The 22492-nt window shown below is 44.9% G+C and overlaps 1 protein-coding gene across 4 annotated transcripts in view; it reads right to left on the minus strand.

Annotated features, from left to right (window-relative positions):
- zmp:0000001167 (protein phosphatase 1 regulatory subunit 12A) overlaps positions 1–22492 on the minus strand; it is a 37127-nt gene that overhangs the window by 5584 nt on the left and 9051 nt on the right. For 2 of the 4 annotated variants that reach the window (XM_053641395.1, XM_053641393.1), the window contains exons 2-15: positions 11624–11754; positions 8697–8815; positions 6100–6256; positions 5860–6004; positions 5689–5763; positions 5155–5237; positions 4386–4594; positions 3316–3458; positions 2647–2850; positions 1753–1850; positions 1579–1668; positions 1399–1479; positions 460–549; positions 149–239 (exon numbers count right to left, since the gene is read on the minus strand). In XM_053641395.1, the coding sequence (XP_053497370.1) occupies positions 149–239; positions 460–549; positions 1399–1479; positions 1579–1668; positions 1753–1850; positions 2647–2850; positions 3316–3458; positions 4386–4594; positions 5155–5237; positions 5689–5763; positions 5860–6004; positions 6100–6256; positions 8697–8815; positions 11624–11754 (1716 nt within the window). The remainder of the gene's footprint in view (positions 1–148; positions 240–459; positions 550–1398; positions 1480–1578; positions 1669–1752; positions 1851–2646; positions 2851–3315; positions 3459–4385; positions 4595–5154; positions 5238–5688; positions 5764–5859; positions 6005–6099; positions 6257–8696; positions 8816–11623; positions 11755–22492) is intronic. The other 2 variants (XM_053641394.1, XM_053641396.1) reach the window with 2 other exon arrangements.

Genomic DNA, 22492 nt, shown 5'->3' on the forward strand with positions numbered 1-22492 from the left:
GACGTGGTTGAGGAGATCCCCCCCATACAAGGTAAAAGTGCTTTGAGTGCCTAGAAAAGAGCTATATAAATCTAAGGAATTATTATTATATTGGTGGTGCGTATTGTCCTGACTGGGTCAAAGGTCACGAGTTTAACATCAAGCGAACCTGAGTAGAGCGTCTGGACTGACGTGCGTGTCTGGAGCGAGCTTTCCTCTGAGCTTCAGCCTCTTCATCACGTACTGGGGTAAGATATGATCTGCGCACACACACACACACACACACACACACACACACACACACACACACACACACACACACACGGGCTGGATAAGACACTGTACACAGTATGTTTAATTACAGCTCTATTAAATGAGATTGACTGCAATTTATCCTCAGCCAGACCGATAATAATAATAATAATAATAATAATAATAATAATAATACTGTCACAAACACACCGGCTCGATTACACTCACCTCCTCCGCTGCTTCGTCTCCTGCTCGCTTGCTGTCGTAGTTGTCGCCGTGGAGACGGGTTCCTTCTTTTCGGACTCTTCCTGAGCTAACCTGCGCGAGCAGAAAGCATGCGCTGTTAGTACACTAAACCCGAATTCAAATTTTACAGGCCAGTGTAGGAAACTGCTTGCAGAGGGTCACTTTATAAAGGAGTGACTCGTGAAAGGCGTCGATATTAACGCGTCTGGAAAAGACGCAAGAATTTGACACTAATTTAGCAAAAAAAATAAAATAAAATAATAATAAAACACGAATAAAAGATATCTCGAGCGTTTTCTCTAACGAAGCTGAACAGGTGATGACTCCAAGATAACCGACAGTGACGTGCGCAATGCGATTTAAATTACAGGGGGAAAAAAAAAAAGGGTACTTTTCCACGATATTCAAATTTTTTGAGATGCACCTGTAATTAAAGGTCCATCTCTCAAAAGGATTGTTTTATTTTTTCGTATATTAACTGTACTGAAACAAACTTATCAATCCTTCCATTTTCTGTAGCACTTTACCTTACACAGGGTTGCTGGGGAGCCTGGAACCTATCCCAAGAGACTCGGAACACCCTGGACGCGGTGCCAAACCCATTGCGGGGTACAATCAATCATGTACCCATTCACACCCTATGGACAATTTGGAAATGCCAACCAGCCTACAATGCGTGTTTTTGGACTTGGGGAGGAAACCGGAGTACCCGGAGGAAACCCCCGAAGCACGGGGGGAACATGCTAACCTTTGAAGCCAAAACCCCGGGGAGGTGCGAGGCATGTGTTGCTGACCACTAAGCCACTGTGCTTTCAGTCCAGAATTTATAATATTCATAATTTACTTTACAGTCACAAAAACAAGGCGCTCGCCTCTATGGCCGCATTTATTTCTGAATACTGCTAGTGCAAACATACACACCTCTGAGCCACTATACTGTTGAGGCGACTGAGTCCAGATGTTCCCTGTGTGGGGTCATCGAGTTTCCTTCCATAAGATGAGCTGGAGTCAGGGACACAGAGTTAAAAGCAGGTCATACACATGCTCATGGTGCACGTGTGTGTGTGGGGGGGTGGGGGGGTGGGTGTTAGGGGTACTAACCTACGAGGTAAAGAAGGGTTCTGTGCTGCCGGCTCACTGCCTGACTGGCTGTTCAGCCTTCGTGTGTATGACGAGCTCCTGCTCAACCAGCTGTGCACAAGATCAAAATCACACGTCTCGTCTGGGTAAATAATAAAACCAGGACGTACTGGCTGTTTTCTCATTCACACAGACCTGCTGGGGTTGTCTGCGGTGCTACCGGTGGTGTTGCTGTCTCCAACGCTGAACAGGCGTCTGGACGGTGTGGGCTGCACTCGGGCTAACCTGGGCTCCTGCACAGAGGAGGCAGAGAACATGTGTTTATGTTGGTGGTGGAATGAATTCCCTCCGGATGAAATAACCGAGTCGCTGGCTGTCTTTTAAAAAAAAAAACAACAAAAAAAAAAACCCCAAAGACTGAACACGCTCAACTCTTTACCTTACTTGAGCAACAAACGTGACTACATTAACAAAAAAACAAGACCCAAACGTGATTTGTAGCTATACAAATGGTACTCTAACTAACAGAGAAATAGGAATGTATTCAAATTAACAGCAAAAAATAAAAACTAAAATAAATAAAAATCTAGATTTGGTGTTTGTGTTTGTCCCCCCCCCCCGCCGAGAACCGGTAAAACCACTACTAACGAGTAAATCTGCTTACAAAACGTGTAATTTGAGCTTTCCATCCTGCCTCATGCGGAACTCTCAGTGTCGGTACTTGTCCAAGCTGAAAAACAGCAGCGGCGTAGTAAAATAAAAATAAAAAAACTGCTAAGATTTAGCGTGAGCTCTGGAACACTCCGAGCAACGAACACACGCTTTCATCCGTTTGAGCTGGCAGGAGATGACTCCGGAACGTTAACAATGTTGACACTTGACCAGTGTGTGGACGTAGTGTATATACCGTGTGCGGTCAGTAACACCTACTAGCAGACCAGAAGAAAAGAGAATTAAAAAAAAAAAAAAAAAAAAAAAAAAAAAAAATTACATTACCTGCCAGCAGGGGGTGCTTGATAAAAGAACGCGAAAGAACCAGGAGAACTAGGAGTGTGTGTATGAGTATGAACGCATGTGCATGGGTGTTACCTTCGTGTCAGTGTCTGAGCTGAGTCTCGGACTGGAGGCAGAGCGGGACATCCCGACGCTTGAGGTGTTTTCGGTGCCCCGTGGGTTTTCCGTGGCTGCATCAGACACGCCTGAGGTTCCCAATGTTACCGAGCTGCCCGCTTTGCGCAGAGACGTCCTCCACGAACCGGGAGCCTCGCTCGCTGCAGGCCGTGTCGGCTCCGGCTAAACACACACACACACACACACACACACACACACACACACACACACACACACCCAAAAGCCCCTTAGCTTAGAAAGTACAACACTGTGCCATTAGGAGTGAAAGTTGAAAATCTTAAAAAAACAAAAGTACAGCTCTTAGAAAGAAATGTAATTAATATGATGAAATGAAAGGCGAGTGAATACCGTAAGTCATGGTATGTTCTTGTGTAGCACATTATTTGTTATGTAGACGTGCACAGCACAATGTAACAGGATAGAAGTAAACCCGAACACATTCATTCGAACATTTTCGGCTCGTCTTAACGGCACCTTAAACCAGTCACATTTAAAGGTTCAGAGTTTTCGAAACTCTCCAAACCACCGTGTCCTGCCCGAATAATCTCATCCTCATGTGCGTTTCGGATCATGATGTGCTGCTGTGGTGTTTGTGCAGGTCTGCAGTACAGAGCTTTTATGATGCACCTTTTTAACCTGGTTTGTTGTGCTGGTGCTGCTGGTGCCGGTGGTGCCGGTGGTGCTGGTGCTGCTGGTCGTGCTCGTTATAGGAGCAGCGCTGTTGCGCTTGTTGTTCAAGTTGTTGATCAACTCCCTGGTTTTTGCCTTTTCTGAAATAGACACACAAGAGGCTTCTAAATGAATCCAAAACACCAGTAACTCCGGTGCTGTGTTCTGATACGCGGGTATTTTTCCACAGTATTAGTTCGTTTGCCTCGCCCTGACCATTTCAGATTCAAAGAGATACTGCTTTGTTTTGTATTCGCTCAGATTTGGTTTCATATTGCACAAATTTAAGCCGACTAGAAAAAGAAAAGGGGAGGACAGCCAGTAAGGCGGGGAGGACAGGACGGAAAGGCGAGGAGGACAGGACGGTAACGCGGGGAGGACAGGACGGAAAGGCGGGGAGGACAGGACGGAAAGGCGGGGAGGACAGGACGGAAAGGCGGGGAGGACAGCACGGAAAGGCGGGGAGGACAGGACGGAAAGGCCAGACGGTAACGCGGGGAGGACAGACGGTAACGCGGGGAGGACAGGACGGATAGGCGGGGAGGACAGGATGGTGAACCCATGAGGCGGGAATAGCGCCCGCTGCACCACTGTGTTGCCCAAAATGTAATAAATGAATAACTAAATAAAAAGTCAATTTAAAAATCAGAAGTATTTTGTGAACTGTATTCAGATTTCTTTTGTAATCTTCAGCCAAGATATCCAAAAACATAACATCATATACATCACAGCACTCCTGTTCTGTTCCCTGGCACTCAGATTGAACTCACATGCCAGTTTAACCAGTTCGCATTTTAAACTGCCTGCAAGCCTACACGAGTAAATGGTTTACTGGCTTTACTGAAGATGAATCCCATCAAATATGCTTCCTTATTTATAATACACACTTTCATAATTCATATTCCAGAACACATTTTTGTGGAAAACTAGACGGACTAAATACTGCACGTGCCCCGTCCGTCTGCTTCCCCAGTGTCAACGTGAGGACCATACACACGTCTGAGGCACAGGAACTCCACAAATCTCACCTGATTCAGCATCGCTCTCCGATTCGCTCTCCTCCTCGGAGCTGGAGCTGCTGGACGCTTTGGACGGTGCACCTGGACGGCTCTGGGTGTTCGGCTGCTCCTCCTCCTCTTCCTCCGTGGGCGGAGTCTGGAGGGCGGACGGCGGGGGGTGCTTCTCTCTCTCGTGCAACGTGATCTTCTCCTTGCTGCTCATACGAGAGATGGACGTCCTGCAGGGGCGGTCCAACACCGCCGGCAGAGTACGAGTGACATGCAAACCAGCCAATCGGTGAGAGCAACACAACAGGTGAAGCGAATGAGTGCGCAGGCGGTTTCGGCTACGGGTGCGAAAGGTATTGGCGCCCCAATTTAGGATCCGGTGCGTTAACCGCAAATTTTCTAACGACCACATACGTCGTTCAGACTGGGGTTCCGATACCTTCGGGAATATGTGCTTCATCTACTAGACCGAAAAATTCGCACATGAAAACGAAACCATACTGAAATGAAGATCAGACGGCACGGTGTATTTTATACACGGTTCTAAATCACTAATATACTATTCACCAGGTCGCTCATCCCTCTGAATTTATCTCCAAATCCCTCAAGACCTCCATTTTAGCCATCTTCGTGTCTGTGTTTATGTTTACACATGCAATTCAAATACTGTGTCCTTTATGTGAGGCCAGAGCTGGTGGGTGAAATAACATGCAGACCGCATCCGAGTCACACTCCGTGTGTGTGTGTGTGTGTGTGAGTGAGAGAGAGAGAGAGAGTATGTGTGTGTTACCTGCGAGGACGGACTGGTGCCATAGAGATGGGTGGACTGGTTTCAATAACAGGCATCTGGATCTTCAGTTTCTCTATACGCATCTGAAGATTTGGACATGACGGCAGGATGAAACGACAATAAAACCCACCGAAATCCCACCACCCCGTCTCTCCCTAAAACCCTGACCGTCGAACAAACCTCAGCGGCCTTACAGTAAGCCTTCTTTATGTAAGTAACTGGCAAAGAATAGCAAAAGGTAATATAATAAACACAGTCTGACACTCTATTGTGTGAGGTCCTTATATGGCTCCTGGCTTGAGGAGTATTGCCCTGCAATAACTTACTCTACTCTCTCTCTCTCTGTGTGTGTGTGTGTGTGTGTGTGTGTTATAACAAACTGCTGGCTCTCAGAGTGCGTTCCAGCACAGATAACCTTTTCTTGAAAGAGTGAAAGTGGTCTTTGAACATAAACCAGAGAGCGAAGTGATAAGATAGCGCTTCTCATGTGGAACATACCACACTGCACAAACACACACAAGCACACATACTTACTGCATTTTGCTTCTTTTGCAGCTCCTCCAACTTGTCCACTAGATTCTCGTCGGCAACATCGAGAGCCGTTTGACCCTACACAAAAAGTACCTTAATATCAGACGGACACTGAAATATGAGAGAGAGGGGGGGAAAAAAATATATATATATAAAGAGTACTGATGCACTCACCACGTTGTTGACAGCGTTCATGTCACACATATGATCCACGAGGAGACCGCACGCCTCCTCCTGCCCCCAGTGAGCAGCGGCATGCAGAGCGGTCCAACCATCACAGTCCCTACTGTCCACATCCAACTTGCACTTCAGTAACACCCTGCCCCACACACACACACACAAACAAAATATTGTTTTACCTCAGCCTGTAAAAACTAGAAGTGCTGGGTGAGCCAGTTCACGGCGTACACTCACTTGAGCACTTCGATGTAGCCTTTAGCTGCGGCTACGTGCAGTGGCGTTGCCTTAGTGTTGGGATGAGGCACCAGAGAACCACTTCCTGCCAAAACATTCATGGCATCCTGCATCATCACTCGCTCCTCCTCTCTCCTCGCATGCTCCACGTCCACACCTGACAGACATGCATGGGTAAGCTTAGAATTTTATTTACATTATGTACACACACACACACACACACACACACACACACACACACACACACACACACACAGAGATCAGCCATAACATTAAAACCACTGACAGGTGACGTGAATAACTTTGATTATCGCATTACAGTGGCACCTGTAAAGGGGTGGGATATATTTATTAGGCAGCAAGAGAACAGTCAGCTCTCAAAATGTGATGTGTTGGAAGCAGGAAAAATGGGCAAGCGTAAGGATCCGAGTGACTCTAACATGGGGCCGAACTGCGATGGCTGGACGACCGGGTCAGAGCATACAAAAACTGTTCAGGAACGGTTTGAGGAACATGAGAAAGAGTTCAAGGTGTTGACTCGGCATCCGGATTCCCCAGGTCTCAATCCGATCGAGCGTCTGTGAGGTGTTCTGGACAAACAAGTCCGATCCACGGAGGTCTCACCTCGCAGCTGACAGGACTTAAAGGATCTGCTGCTAACGTCATGGTGCCAGATACCACATCACACCTTCAGAGGTCTCGTGGAGTCCGTGCCTCGACGGCTCAGAGCTGTTTCGGCAGCACAAGGGAGACTTACACAATATGAGGCAGGTGGTTTTAATGTTATGGCTGATTGATGTTTAAACGTATTTATTTATAGACCGTTTGCTTTTCAGGAAAAACAAAAAAACAACGAGCCTGAGCTTACCACACGGTTTGTTTGTTTTTTGACATGCAATTTATGATTAGCTTCACATGCTGTAGCTGCTTGATTATAACACAACCGCTGGCTTTTCATTGGAGATACTGGGATTCATTTCAAGCTTCGAGTGGGTAATAAACGTCACAAAACGTTAGGCATGAGGTGATGCACAAGAGCCACGATACAAGACGTATCCCGATACAGGCTTCACGAGGCGATACCAACACGAATAAAATATTACATTTATTTGTACTGACAGTAAAGAGAACCAGTGCAATATCAATACATTGTCTTGTAAGAAAAGATCAGGATTTAGAGCATAAAAAGGTCATTTTCCCCCCATAATTAACATTATTTTAATCTCCTTCAGTGTCTCATGGATTTCCTGGTAACGTTATTAATATGGAACAATGGTTTGAAGGTAGATTGTGCCTTAACTGATTATACTAAATGACAAATTCAAGGCATCACTGTGTCCTACTGCAGTCTGACACGCCCCGGAAAAACAGACGCGCATCACACTAACCGATTTAATTTAAAACAATCACGGGCCCAACGAAACGAGGCAGAGGGCGCCGTGTCGGATGCACGGGCCCAACGAAACGAGGCAGAGGGCGCCGTGTCGGATGCAAGGGCCCAACGAAACGAGGCAGAGGGCGCTGTGTCGGATGCAAGGGCCCAACGAAACGAGGCAGAGGGCGCCGTGTCGGATGCAAGGGCCCAACGAAACGAGGCAGAGGGGGCGAGTTGCTATTCGACACAGCTCTCTCTCTCATACTTACAAAATGGGTATGCAATACCATGACATGAAAACATACAATGCAAACACACACACACACGATCAGTCATACTAGTGACTATAGACTAGGGGTGTAAACCTCAGGCTTCCAAAGCATACCATTTCGATTATTTGTAAGGCAACGATTTCGATATTTGCCAATACCACCGAATCTGCCGCGATACCATTCGGTTTAGCAGGCTCGGACCGACTCCGCTCAGAACGTTGTCTTTGCTGGGGGTAGGCCTACCGTTAAATTCATGGGTAACGCTGACGTAGAGAAGGAAGTATTCTTAAGTATCAGACGTAAAGAATGATAAGTATCAGAGTTACGAGCAAATCATCCTGCTAGCCTACTCGTTTATTTACAGCGTTATCTATTAGAACGAACGACGATCCGGTTATGATTGCTGCCACGGTTCGTTTCGATCGGCGCCTTTCAAATCGATGCACGGAAACGAATCGTTGGTCACGCCCCTACTATATACCACGGGGGGGGGGGTTGGGGAAAAGAATTTGCGGTGAAATATTTAACAGTACAGGATTTTGCTCCATAGAGAACGCGTGAAAATGCCACTATTCCGAGGAATCCTGCAATTTAACTCCGACACCAGCGTCACTCTGATGGAACGTAGTCAACGCGGTGAACGTGGCTCCGGAACGACACCGCTGACGAACATCTACAGTAAGTCTGATCACGTACACCGTTTGTCTGATAGCACGTGTGTGTCAAATGTCTTGAAAACAATAGGACTGGCCTTGCTGTTCCAATACTTTTGGAGGGGGACCGTGTGTACCTTTTAGAGACTGAACACAGACCCGTGGATCAGTTTTCTCCAGCCCATTGTCTTCCTTTTTTATTACTGTTTGCATATCTGTGTATTGTAAAGTCTCTCCTTCTCTCGCTCCGTTTGTTCATTCAGCGTATTTATCCTCCTCCTCCTCCTCCCCCCTCACCCTGTTTTTTGATCTCTGCCTTTAGAAGTCTTTCCATGGCTTCCTCCGTGGCCACATCCAAAGGAAGTTCCCCCTCGCTGTTCACCGCTCCCACCTGTGCGCCGTGCTCGATCAGGTACCTGCGACACAGACACAGAGGACAAGGTTCCAAGTCAGTCACATGTTGGGAATGTTCATAGAAGGGGTTTTCTTCATTACTACTTTTTTTTTTTAAATTAAGAAATAGGGGAAAAGTCTGTATGCCAGTTCGTTCGATTTTAATCGTCATTTTAAAATGGTATAAAAGACGTGGACACTATCAATAGCACGTCATGAATTAGAAAATGGGAATTTTTAAAAAAGTGTTAAAAGTGCTTCATATTTTAAATTCTTAGCAATATACTCCTGCGGTCTTCTTAAACACCGCTTCACCCAGGAGGCTTTTCTCAGTGTTCCCAACAATAGTTATTTGAGAACGTTATTTGTGTAGGGTCTAAAATTATACATATATAACACACACACACACACACACACACACACACACACACACACACACACACACACACACACACACACACACACACAGAGAGAGAGTGGTGCTTTAAAATTTTTCCCGTTAGAATTTTCTATATTTCTGCTTAAATATGATCTAAAACATCAGATTTTCACACAAGTCCTAAAATTAGATTCAACAAATGAGACAAAAATATTACATCGTCAATTATTTCTCGAGGAAAACGATCCAATATGACGTATCTGTGAGGGGTAAAAGTATGTGAACCTTTGTTTACAGTATCTGGTGTGAGCTCCTTGTGCAGTAATAACTGCAACTAAACATTTCCGGTAACTGTTGATCAGTCCTGCACATCGGCCTGGAGGAATTTTAGCCCGTTCCTCGGTACAGAACGGCTTCAACTCTGGGATGTTGGTGTGTTTCCTCACATGAACTTCTTGCTTCAGGTCCTTCCATAACACTTCTATTGGATGAAGGTCAGGACTCTGACTTGGCCGTTCCAAAACATGAACTTTATTCTTCTTTAACCGTTCTTTACTAGAATGACTTGTGTGTTAAGGGTTATTGTCTTGCTGCATGACCCACTGTCTCTTGAGATTCACTTCATGAACAGATGTCCTGACATTTTCCTGTAGAATTCGCTGGTATAATTCAGAATTCATTGTTCCATCGATGATGGCAAGTCGTCCTGGCCCAAATGCAGCAAAACAGACCCAAACCATGATACTACTACCACCACCACCACCATGTTTCACAGATGGGATAAGGTTCTTCTCAAACATAACGCGTCTCATTTAAACCAAAAGTTCTATTTTGGTCTCATCCATCCACAAAACATTTTTCCAAAAGCCTTCTGGCTTGTCCACGTGATCTTTATCAAACTGCACACAGGCAGCGATGTTCTTTTTGGAGATCAGTGGCTTTCTCCTTGCAACCCTGCCATGCACACCATTGTCGTTCAGTGTTCTCCTGATGTTGGACTCATTAACATTCGCCAGTGTGAGAGAGGCCTTTAGACGCTTAGAAGTTACCCTGGGTTCTTTTGTGACCTCGTGGACTATTACACGTCTTGCTCATGGAGTAGATCTATGTTGGTCTCCACTCCTGGGGAGGGAAACAATGGCGCTGAATTTCCTCCATTTCTACACAATCTGTCTGACTGTAGATTGGTGGAGTGTAAACTCTTTAGAGATGGTTTTGTAAGCTTTTCCAGCCTGATGATCATCAGCAGCTCTTTGTCTGAGGTCCTCAGAAATCTGCTTTGTTCGTGCCATGATGCACTTCTACAAACATGTGATCAGACTTGGATAGATCTCTGTTCTTAAATAAAACAGGGTGCTCAACCACGCCCAAGTGTCATGTGATTGTAGCTAAAAACACCTTCAAGCCATTCTCGATCCCAATCATTTAACGCAAGTTATTAGCTTCGATGATATTTGAGTAAGGGGGGACACACATAGGTGAAATGACAACTTCAGCTAACCAGCTAACTCTCTCTCTCCAACTATCCCACAATGACATGGAGCTGGGCTAGTTTACGAACTGCTAACTAGTTAAGGCTAGCTAGATTTAAATTCGCCTAGCTAGACAAAGGGACTCAGTCAGTCAGTGAGTGAAAACGCCTCTTCTAGACCGGCCCACTAGCAGTGCACCGTCCAGCCATGCGATTTTCTCAGTCAGCGAGTGTGCAGAGGCGGAGATATTTTCAAGCATGTTTGATTTTCTTTGTGAAGAAATACGTAGCGTGAACCACTCCGTGACTAGCTGCAAGTACAGCAATGGGAAAAAACAAAAAAACACCAATCCGAGGGAAAACTAAATGTATCTGCGCAGGAGTTCCCAGAATCCAGTTCATCATCCATCTAGTTGTGAGGGAGGTGGAAATGAAGCACAATACTATCACTTCTATAAGAACTTATTTTGCACGTCATAGCCAAATGGTTGTTCGGAACAATAAAAATAAACACAAACGTGACCCGATTCGTACCGGTGCACAGCATTAAAAGCCAACCTGTGTTTCCCCCGCGTGTTCTCTTAATACACGGTTCTTTTCTCGTTTCTGTACAAAACAGTGAGTCACATGACAGACGGCGCTCATGTTTATTTTCGTTAGAAAGCGGGATCTCTCCAGGTGAAAGATCGCGTAGTCAGAGAGCAATCACGTCTTTTGTGTACAGTCCTACACCAAACAACTTATCGCAAGCGGTTCGAGTCGTGTCGCGTGAAACTGTCAGCGAGTCGGAGATTTTGAAAGTCTTGTAGTGTGCACGCGGCATTACCCATAATTCCGCTTTGTGCGTCACAACACAAATACACTTTGACGAAAAGTATAAACAAGCCTTAGCGTGACAAGCACGCACACTCCACACACACATCCAGTATCCATCCATCCAATTACACACACACACACACACACACACACAAACACACTGACTTGGTGATCTGGATGAAGCCACAGGAAGCAGCTGCATGGAGGGGTGTCCAACCCTCGTTGTCCCCTCGGTTCACATCACTACCGCTCTCCACAAGAAACTGCACCATCTCAGCGTTCTCGTCAATGCAAGCCTGGAGAAACAAAGACGCACAACATGGTTTTCCATACAACATCATTTTAGCGGATATGTACACACACACACACACACACACATACATACATTTTATATATATTTATATTTATATATATACATATATATATATATATATATACATATATATATATATATATATATATATATATATATATATATATATATATATATATATATATACACACACATACACACACACACATATCTATATATATATATATATCTATATATATATATATCTATATCTATATCTATATATATATATATATATATATATATATATATATATATATATATATATACACACACACATACATACACACATACTACGATTTACACCGATCATCCTGTTCAAAAGTTTACACCCCCCCCTCCCCCTTTTTGAGCATCAGTAAATGTTTGCACCTTTTGAAATATGCAGAAGATGCTGGAAAAGTAAAGAATGTGCAGGACCTGGAGGATTTTTTTGAAGAACAGTGGGCGGTATAACTGCTCAGGACAAACAAGGGACTCATGAACAACTCTCACAAAACAAACACAGTCGCTGATCATAGAGGTAACGACACACGGTATTAATAGTCAAGGGTATGTAAACTTTTGAAATGATTCATTTGTGTAAATTCAGTTATTATTGTGTCTTGTGGACTATAAACATCTGTTATCAGCACTCAAACAAAAAAAAAAAATGCAGTTTTTATGATCCCTCTTATTTCTTTATTTTAAATCATTAACATTTGGCAGATTCTGCAAGGCGCATGTATGTAAACTTCCTGCCTTTTCCAGGGAGCATTTCCCTGACTTCAAATCATGTCCCGTTTCTTACACCTCAGGTTTGTGGATGTACGTTCCGTAATTCAACTCTACATTCACTATAAACAGGGCTCTTAAAGACGACCGACTGAAGCGTTTATCTGTACCAAACGACTAGATATCTTTGGAGCGGGTCAAATCTCACGGCACCAGTCGTGTTCTTCCAGCACTTGCGGGTTTTCTCATAGGGAGAGATCCGCTCCCCTTATGCGCCACAACTCTTTGGGGTCCTTTCTGGGTGGTTAAAACAGGTTCGTCATGTTTCCAGGATGCTGTCTTTGCATGTTTTGCAAACAACCATAGGTTTTGCGCTATGCTTCCGTACTGCCGTGTTGTGAAACAGAGCGAAAGAATTTAAGGAACTGCCTACTCTTCGTTATTATCGGGGAGAACACGAGCTGGACCGGAGAATAGAGTGAAGTCTGGTTATTAAAAACAACGACGTGGGGACGTTCTGATCATTCGTGATCTAAAAACAAACATCGCCCCGCCCCATTATGTCAGTTATGCGATGTTGGTGTCATTTGGTGCACGAGCAGAACCGTGTCTTAAGGACCAAGAGCCATAGCACGGAGAAATCATTTAGCAGAACGTGGTTGAGGCTACACAACATCTGACCCACTGTTGTTAGTGGAGGCCCCTTCTAACACACGGAATGTTCTAGAAACAGATACGGAAAGCTGGAGAATGAACCGTCGCGTACTCGCTGCTTTTCGTTTTTTCGCACCACTCGGTGTAAACGCTACAGAGCCTGTTGTTGTGTGAAAATCCCCGGAGATCGGAAGTACCCGAAATACTCAACCCGGCCCATCTGGTACCAACATCCATGCCATGATCACTCACACGGATCGCACTTTTCCCCCCATTCTGACGTTTGACGTGAACATTAACTGAAGCTCTTGATGATTTGATGCACTGCGCTGCTGCCACGTGATTGGCCGGCGTGTATGACGGTGTTTGCGTGATCCATACAGATCTCACGCGCAAAAAAGGCGTGCATTAGAATGCAACACTATTAAACACGGATAAATAAACATGAGCTCTCTGGATAGGTTTTAACTGGCGTGCCAGATCCCAGAAAAACGAGCGCTCCGACTCACGTCTCTCAAAAAACGAAACACAAAAAAGGTCAGGCACTGGAAATCAACCCTCACCAAAAAGCTTACTAAAACTGTACGGTTTCGGAAAACTGGAAAAAGACCAGGTGACCAGGTGCTGAGAAAACATTCCCCACATCATGACATCATCACTACCAGCCTGAACTGGTGACACAAGGCAGCATCATTTGAATGCCACAGCCTTTCAGAGTATTAATCGCTGACCACGTGCATCCCTTTATGGACACAAGTTACCCATTTTATACTGGCTACTCCCATGTCTCAAACTGGTTCCGTGAACATGGCAGGGAGTTCAGTGGACTTCCCAGCGGTCGGACCCGAACGGGACATCCACAGCATGAACGTGCGGAGAAATCCGTAGCAAGTATGTGATGCAATCATGTTACCATGGACCAGAATCTCAAATGAAGCCTTCCAACACCTTGTGGAATCCACACCATGAGGAACTGAGGCTGTTCAGAGAGCAAACAGGGAAGTGTGTGTGTGTGTGTGTGTGTGTGTTTTGGGGGTGGGTCCAAATACACTCACTTAAAGGGCCTTTCGCACGGAGCGCGATTAAGCGCCGCGAATGTACGACACGACGGTGCTCTTGACTCGAAACGAGATCTCTATGGAGTTATTCACACCGGGCACGACCAATCACGGCGTGACAAAGCGAGATCCCCGGCCCCAAACCCCACCTCCCCCACCATTCCTCGACGAATCTTCGATTTGCTTACAACAAGAATCTTCTAAATTTTCTTAAAATCCCTCTGTTATTTTTGACTGGTGTTACTACATCCCACCTTTGCGCACGCGCTCCATATCTCTGTGACTGTGTCTGGCTTTCGCTCTCTTGATTAGGTCATCTTGTTGCACCGCAACCTTTCAAAATATTTGCATAACAGTAGCTGATATAAACACACAATGATTTGCATTTTCTTTACCCATATCCCATGAATCAAGAAGAAATTGGCACGCCGGCGAAACGCACTACATGGCCAAAAATATGTGGACACCTGACCGTTTCATCCCTGTGCGTTCCTTCTCCAAACTGTTTCCACACAACTGTATGAAATGTCTTTGTATGCTGTAGCGTTACGATTCCTCTTCCCCGGAACCAAGAGGCCCAGATGTGTTCCTGCATGACGACGCCCTTGTGCACAAAGCGAGCTCCATGAAGACACGGTTTGCCCAGGATGGAGTGGAAGAACTTGACCAAACCCTGACCTCGACCTCACTGAACACCTCTGGGACGAACCGGAACGCCCCAGACCTCCTCACCCGACATCAGTACCTGAAAACTCAGGAAACTGTTTATTGCTCATGGGGCTGGAGAGCACACGGCGCTGGTCATGACGGAATTTCTTTCACTCGGCTTTACAGGACGACGGAAATGGCTACCATAGCAAGCAGGAGTTCAGACAAAGTGATACGAGAGTGATAGCGTTACATTTAAGCAGGATAAATTAAAAGACTTTTCCCAGCATACACGTTAACCATTATCCTCATCAGCCGAGGCGAGACTCTGGCCCGAAATGCCTGCAAATACACTCATCGGGGTTTTCACGATTAACGCTGGGCGAAACAGCAGCATGGGAACCTCTTGTTTTTCCGCTACTCTAATTCCCCAGAGTTCTCCCCAGATCCCATCCTCAAATGCCTGAACGCTTCAGCGGGCGGCGCGAAAAAAATCATCCGTCCGGGATTTTGCCGTCGGATGATTCCTGTCTGACGGACATACGGGTTCGGCGCAGGCTTTCGGGGAAAGGAAGACGCAACTAAAAGACTGGTGAGAACGTGTACGTTCGAGCGAGCGAAACAGAGCCGGATCTCAAGCGGATGTTCTGCCGTTTCCTGTTTGGTGCTTTAAAACGCCTGTAAGATTTTGATTGCTCCCCAACATATACACACACACACACACACACACACACACACACACACGATTACGTCAAAACAGCACTTCTCTCTTTCCCTTTAATGTCTCATGCACCATGTGTTTAGATTCAATCAATGGGTCTCTCTCACACACACACACACAGACCGAGAGAGAGAGAGAGAGGGAAAGAGGGAGTGCGCGAGAGGAATTTGTTACGCTAAACTAGACAAATGAAGACAACTTAACTAGTGTTTATATAAAAGAAGATCCAGTTTTACTGAGTAGTGCTTTTACAGCATGCATTTTAGAGAGAGAAAGTAAGATGGAGGACAAAAGGACATGCAGCTTCAATAGAGAGGGGAGAGGGATTGTGTGTGTGTGTGTGTGTGTGTGTGTGTGTGTGTGTGTGTGGGTGTGCGATATCAGAAAGGTCATATCACTACAATCGAAGACATTTCAATGACACATAACAGGCATCATGACGTGAAAACGTTAGTGCTGCATTTAAAAACGTGAGATTCTGATAAACAGGAAGCACAGAGGCTTAGCGGTTAGCACCAACACTAGTGTTAGTGTGTGTGAAGTTTGCATGCTCTGTCTGAGCTTCAGGGGTTTCCTCTGGGGACTCCGGTTTCCTCGTCCGGTCCAAAGACATACGCTGTGGGCCGATCGGTAGTTCCGTCACGATATGTTTGAATTAAAATCACTGCTAGTGCTTGCTACACATCTGCTGCATGCATCATCATCTTAAATCTGACGAATATTCCACGGTGGAATTTGAACTCGACGGCCCTAGAGCCGACGAGCGAAACGTCGGTGTGTCAGGACTCTCCCCCTCGCGCCGGGCGCCGCGTGCGGTTCAGAGTTTCGCCGCCTGACGGTGCCGAGCCTTTTGCTTCGTTCTCCGTGTTAGTGATCTAGTTCCGTTTTCTCGCCTGTATATTTTGGATCAACCCTGCCTTCGCTGATCACCTGACCTACGCCTGTGTTCCGTTTACTGATTTACCATTCAGGTTCGTCTGCCAGCCCCTCGGAGAAAACGCTTAAACTGCATTTGTATCCGTCTCTACTCACCAAACATGACATGGTGGCATCCATTCTTATGTAAACAAACATGTAAACAAGCATGTAAACAAACATGCATTTAAACGCAATATCGAGGTCAGCAAAAATGATCCAGGACACGTCCGTACACATACATATATAATAAAATAATATCTATATCGTAATATTAAACATACATATACACATACGCATATACACGCACATACACATACCACCCCAATTCCAAAAAAGTTGGGACGCTGAGTAAAATGTAAATAAAAACAGAACGCAATGATCCGCAAATCTCATAAAGCCGTACGTTATTCACAATAGAACATAGAAAACATATCAAATGTTTAATTTGAGGAGATGTACCGTTTTAAGGAAGAAAAAAAAATAAGGTCATTTTGAATTTGATGGCCTCAACACGTCTCAAAAGAAGTTGGGACGGGGGCGACGAAAGGCTGGAAAAGTAAGTGTTAGTAAAATGAAACAGCGGGAGGTTAACTGTGAACAGGTCAGTGAGATGATTGGCTATAAAACGAGTATCTTAAAGAGGCGGAGTCTCTCAGAAGTAAAGATGGGCAGAGGTTCACCAATCTGTGAAAAACTGCATCTACAATTTGTGGAACAATTTTAGAATAATGTTCAACGTAAAATTGTGAAGACTGAATCTCTCATCGTCTACAGTAAATAACGTGATATACTATAATATGATATGATATAATATAATGAGTCCCTGGGATAGGCTCCGTGCTCCCCGTGACCCTGTGTAGGTTAAGCGGTACGGAAAAATTACGGATGGAAATACTGATAAACGTTTAATCATTTAACATCCTACAAAACAAAATAATAATAAAATAAAAAAGGTTAGAAATAAGGGAACATCAATTGCTTCTAAGCGGAGGTTAAAAACTCTGATAAGCGTACTGGGCTATAACTGATCACGATATCAATCAGATCATCATACTGCTTTGTGGAGGTGGGAATATCTGCACTAGGGTATGACTGGGTCACTCAGTGTGCTTGTTCGAGTGGTGTGTGTGTGAGTGTGAGTGAGTGAGAGACGCAGAGTGAATGGCCTTTACTTCTGACAACGGCCGTTTGTGCTGCCTGAAGAATGTTTTCCATCCTCTCACTGCAAATCCCTGCTAGAACGAAGGACCACGACCCTTTTCCATCCTTACCCTACCCCCACCAAAAAAAAAAAAAAAGAAAAGAAAAGAAAAAACACTAAGTACCATGGGCGTGCGTGTATGTGTGTGTGCGCGTGTGAGAAGAGACAGAGAAAATGAATGAGAGACATTGGAGAGAAGAGATGGAAAATTAGGAGTGCATAGTCCTATATTTAATCTTTGTTGCTGGGCAACAAGAAAATAACACTGCAGCGAGGAATGGACAGTAAAGAAAAGCGGAGGACAAAGTACCAAAATAAAGTACTTCTCGTTCTCTCTCTCACCACACACACACACACACACACACACACACACACACACACACACACTTATGTATAAACAAGCAAAGACGAACTCCCAGTCGCAACAGATATTCGGTAAATTGCAGAACTCGTAATCAATAACTGATATGGTTAGCACAGTCAAAACGTCTGCACAGACTAAATATGGTAACACGTCGCTGCCAGCCCGCGTGCGCTACTTCCTTCGTGCAGTGGCATGCCAGTAAGATCGTTTCCTCGTAGCACCCAGAATGTTTTCATCTCCTCCTACATTCATTAGAACCACACGTCCGACGGAGAACAGAAACCCAATAAGACCGGTTTAAAAAAACCTGCGACCGCTGAAACGTCTCGCTAGCGACGATCACGAGGCCGTGCGCGAGTATAAGCGGCCGTGTTTTCAGGCGTTTCTCCCCCGGGTACAGTTCTGCAGTGACTCCACACCGACGCGAGCTATTGTTTCGGCTCCGTTTCTGCAGTACGTTGGGGTTTAGAATGAAATGGTGACTGATGTTAAAGTGCAGACTATCAGCTTTAATTTGAGGGTATTTATGGCAGTGCACACTGCACAAATTATAGCCCTTTTTTTTTATTATTTTTATGTGCACTCCTCCGGTTTTGGAAAGTCAGAAGTAACTGGACGATTTTTGGACAAGTCGCGTCTCTGATTCAGCGGTGCATGCGGGAGAAAGCTCATAAAAGGGCTGGAGTTGGTTCCAGATGTGGCATTTGCATCTGAAGTCTGTTACTCGTCTATGACGAGTGCCAGTATAAATACAGGAGGTCACCAAAAGGATTTAAATTTACACACACACACACACACACACACACACACACACACACACACACACACAGGATTTGAAATGAAGATGCAAATTCAAGATGTGATTGAAGTGTAGACTTTCAGCTTTAATTCAAGGGGTTTAACAAAAATACTGCATTAACCGTTTAGAAATTACAGCCATTACCCCCACCTCCGTCTTCACAGGCTCAAAAGTAATTGGACACTTGACTGATAAGCAGCTTCGTGGCCAGGTGTGGCCTGTTTCCTCGCTATTTCATGACTGATTAAGGAGATAAAAGGTCTGGAGTAGATTCCAAGCATTGAATTTGCATTTGGTAGCTGTTCATGGGAACTCTCAATACATGGTCCAAAGAGGTGTCGAAGCAAGTGAAGGACGCTGTCATTAGGATGAAAAATCAAAACGGACCAATGAGAGAGATAGCAGAAACTTTAGGAGTGGCCAAATCACCAGTTTGGTACATTCTTAATAAGAAGGAATGCACTGGCGAGCTCAACAACACTGAAAGTCCTGGAAGGACAAACAAGGAGCACAACTAAAGTGGATGATTGTAGAATTCTTTCCTTGTTGAAGAAAAACACCTTCACAACATCTAGCCAAGTCGAGAATCCTCTGGAGGAGGTAGGGGTATCGTTGTCAAAGTCTACAATCAACAGACATCTTCATGAATGTAACTGCAGAGGGTTTACATCAAGATGCAAACTACTGGTAACACTGAAGATCAGAAAGGCCAGATTAGACTTTGCTAAAAAAACATCTTTAAAAAAAAAAAAAAAGCCTGCCCAGTTCTGGACAAGACTCTTTGGACAGAAGAAACCAAGATGAACTTGTACCAGAATGATGGGAAGAGAAGAGTATAGAGAAGGAAAGCAAGGGCTCATGGTCCAAAGCATACCACATCATCTGTCAAACATGGTGGAGGTAGTGTTATGGCATGGGCGTGTACGGCTGCCAGTGGAACTGGGTCACTGGAGTTTATTGATGATGTGACTGCTGTTAGAAGTAGAAGGATGAACTCTGAAGTGTATAGAGCTATACTTTCTGCACAGATTCAGTCAAATGCTGCAAAACTGATAGGATGGTGCTTCACTGTACAGATGGATAATGACCCAAAACATACCGTGAAAGCAACCCAAGAGCAAATAAATGAAATGTTCTTAAATGTCTGATGACCTTTAACCCAACTGAGCATGCTTTTCACTTACTGAAGACAAGACTAAAGGCAGAAAGACCCCCAGACAAGCAGCAACAGAAGGCAGCTGCACTAAAGGCCTGGCAAAGCATCTCAAGAGAGGAAACTCAGCATTTGGTGATGTCCAAGTTTTCCAGACTTCAGGCAGACATTGAATACAAAGGATTTGCATCCAAGTATTAAAAATAATACTTAGCTTTATAATTAAATTAGTTTGTCCAATTACTTTTGAGCCTGTGAAAATGGAGGGACTATGAAAAAAACGGCTGTAATTCCTAAACAATTCATGCAGTATTTTTGTTAAACCCCGTGAATTAAAGCTGAAAGTCTACACTTCAATCACATCTTGATTTCTTTATTTCAAACCCACTGAGGCGCTGTACAGAGGCCAACGTACGGGAATTGCGTTGCTGTCCAAATACTTATGGACCTGCCTGTATATAAGGCAAACGATATTAGAATACGCCAGCATGACCTCAAAAGGTTGAATATCACGTCGGAAAGAATTAGGAGAGTAAATAAATGGCGCGGGTTGCTTTAAATGATGCATTAGGTAAGTTTAGTTTTTTTATTTTTATCAAGATTGGGTCTCGGACATTTATTATTCGACGACCGAGTTTTTCCCCTTCAACTCCTTGAGCCAATCCCGAAACCTGCTCCGATCTCCAGGATCTACGGTGACCTGCGTCATTATATAGACTACGGGAGGCCAGTCAGTTTTCCAAACAGGGATTCTCAGTCACTTTATTACACTTGTGCTGAGGTCACGGCTTAAACCAATATTTTTATCACGGTCTAAATATCTTCCCAGTTATCTGTCCACGAAAAAACAACAAAAACAAAAACGACTACTGCACCTTTACTTCCATAAAAACCTGCTCTGTGCAGAGGCAGACGCCTGAGGGCTTGTTATACTTCATTGGAAATGAATTTCACAAAGCCCTGAGCCGTCACGCTCTCAGAACAGGAGCGGGATCTTAGCTGTCAGTCAAAAACAAGGGGGCGGGACGTAAACAGTCAGGTATGAAAGTGCACCATGAGCAGGATAAAGAGCTTACTGAAGATAACTTCACTACGATTAACGAAGATGTTGCGGTTCTTACTGTGCTTGAGGAAAACTATACAGGATCACTATAACTCATTTATATGAAAGCAAGAGGCTTTTGAACTTTTCGCAGAACTTGTATGACTCTTCTTCAACATTAGGACTTAAACTTCAAGTGACCTGTCTTGGAGACGCCTTGTCTCCAAGTCGATCGCTACACACTCCAACCGGAAGCCGTGGATGACTGGAGGTGCGTGCACTGCTGAGGAGCCGAGACTCCGCCTTCAGGGCATTTGACAAGGCGGCCCCAAGGACAGCGAGGGCCAAACTGTCCTTGGACATCAGAAGGGCAAAGCACGCACACGCCAAGAAAATCTACAGTCACTTCACGGCGTATTCAGGCCATCAGCAACTACAGGACAACGTCACCCACCGGTGACAGTGATGCCTCCCTTCCTGACGCACTGAACGCTCGGTTTGAGGCGCAGAATGATGTAGCGGCGAGGCCAACAATCTGTCTCTGAGCGTGGACAAAACAAAAGAGACGGGTTGTTGACTTCACAAGAGCATGGAGCGACCACTCTCTGCTGAACAACAATGGCTCCTCCATGGAGATCATCAAGAGCACCAAAATCCTTGTGGAGAACCACACCTGGTCCCTCAACACCAGCAGCATCTCTACTTTTACTTTTAGATCTCCCACCCCTCATCCTCACCACATTCTACAGCGGAACTATAGAGAGCATCCTGAGCAGCTGCCTCACTGCCTGGTTTGGAGTCGGATGGCAAGACCCTGCAGCGGATAGTGAGGACAGCTGAGAAGATCACTGGGGTCTCTCTTCCCTCCATCACAGACATTTACACCACACGCTGCAGCCGCAAAGCCACCAGCATTATGGATGTCCCCACACACCCCTCACACACTCTTCACCCTGCTGCCGTCTGGAAAAACGTACCGGAGCGTTCGGGCCTCACAGCCAGACTGTGTAACAGCTTCTTCCCTCAAGCCATCAGACTCGGAGACTGGACTGACACACACACACACACACACACTCTGAACATCATCCTACTCACAGTGCAATATCTGCACATTCCTGTATTGACTCTGTTCCATTTTTGCTGATACTGTACTTCATATTAATATCGTATTTAATTTCTTGTCACTATTATACTCTTTACCTGGCTGCTACTGCAATAACCGCTATGTCCATATATGGTATAAGCTAATCTCCTGAAGACTAAGTCATAGCATGCTATGTTTACATTTGTACTATTTTTAAATTATATTGTTATTCTTCTGCACTACCTGTTATATCGGACACTTCTACACTAGAACTGTGTACTGTTCGGTGCTACACTGTCTCTTACTGTCCCTATTGTCCTGTTTTA

Source organism: Ictalurus furcatus, chromosome 14 (assembly GCF_023375685.1).
Source record: "Ictalurus furcatus strain D&B chromosome 14, Billie_1.0, whole genome shotgun sequence".
Classification (NCBI taxonomy): Eukaryota; Metazoa; Chordata; class Actinopteri; order Siluriformes; family Ictaluridae; genus Ictalurus; species Ictalurus furcatus.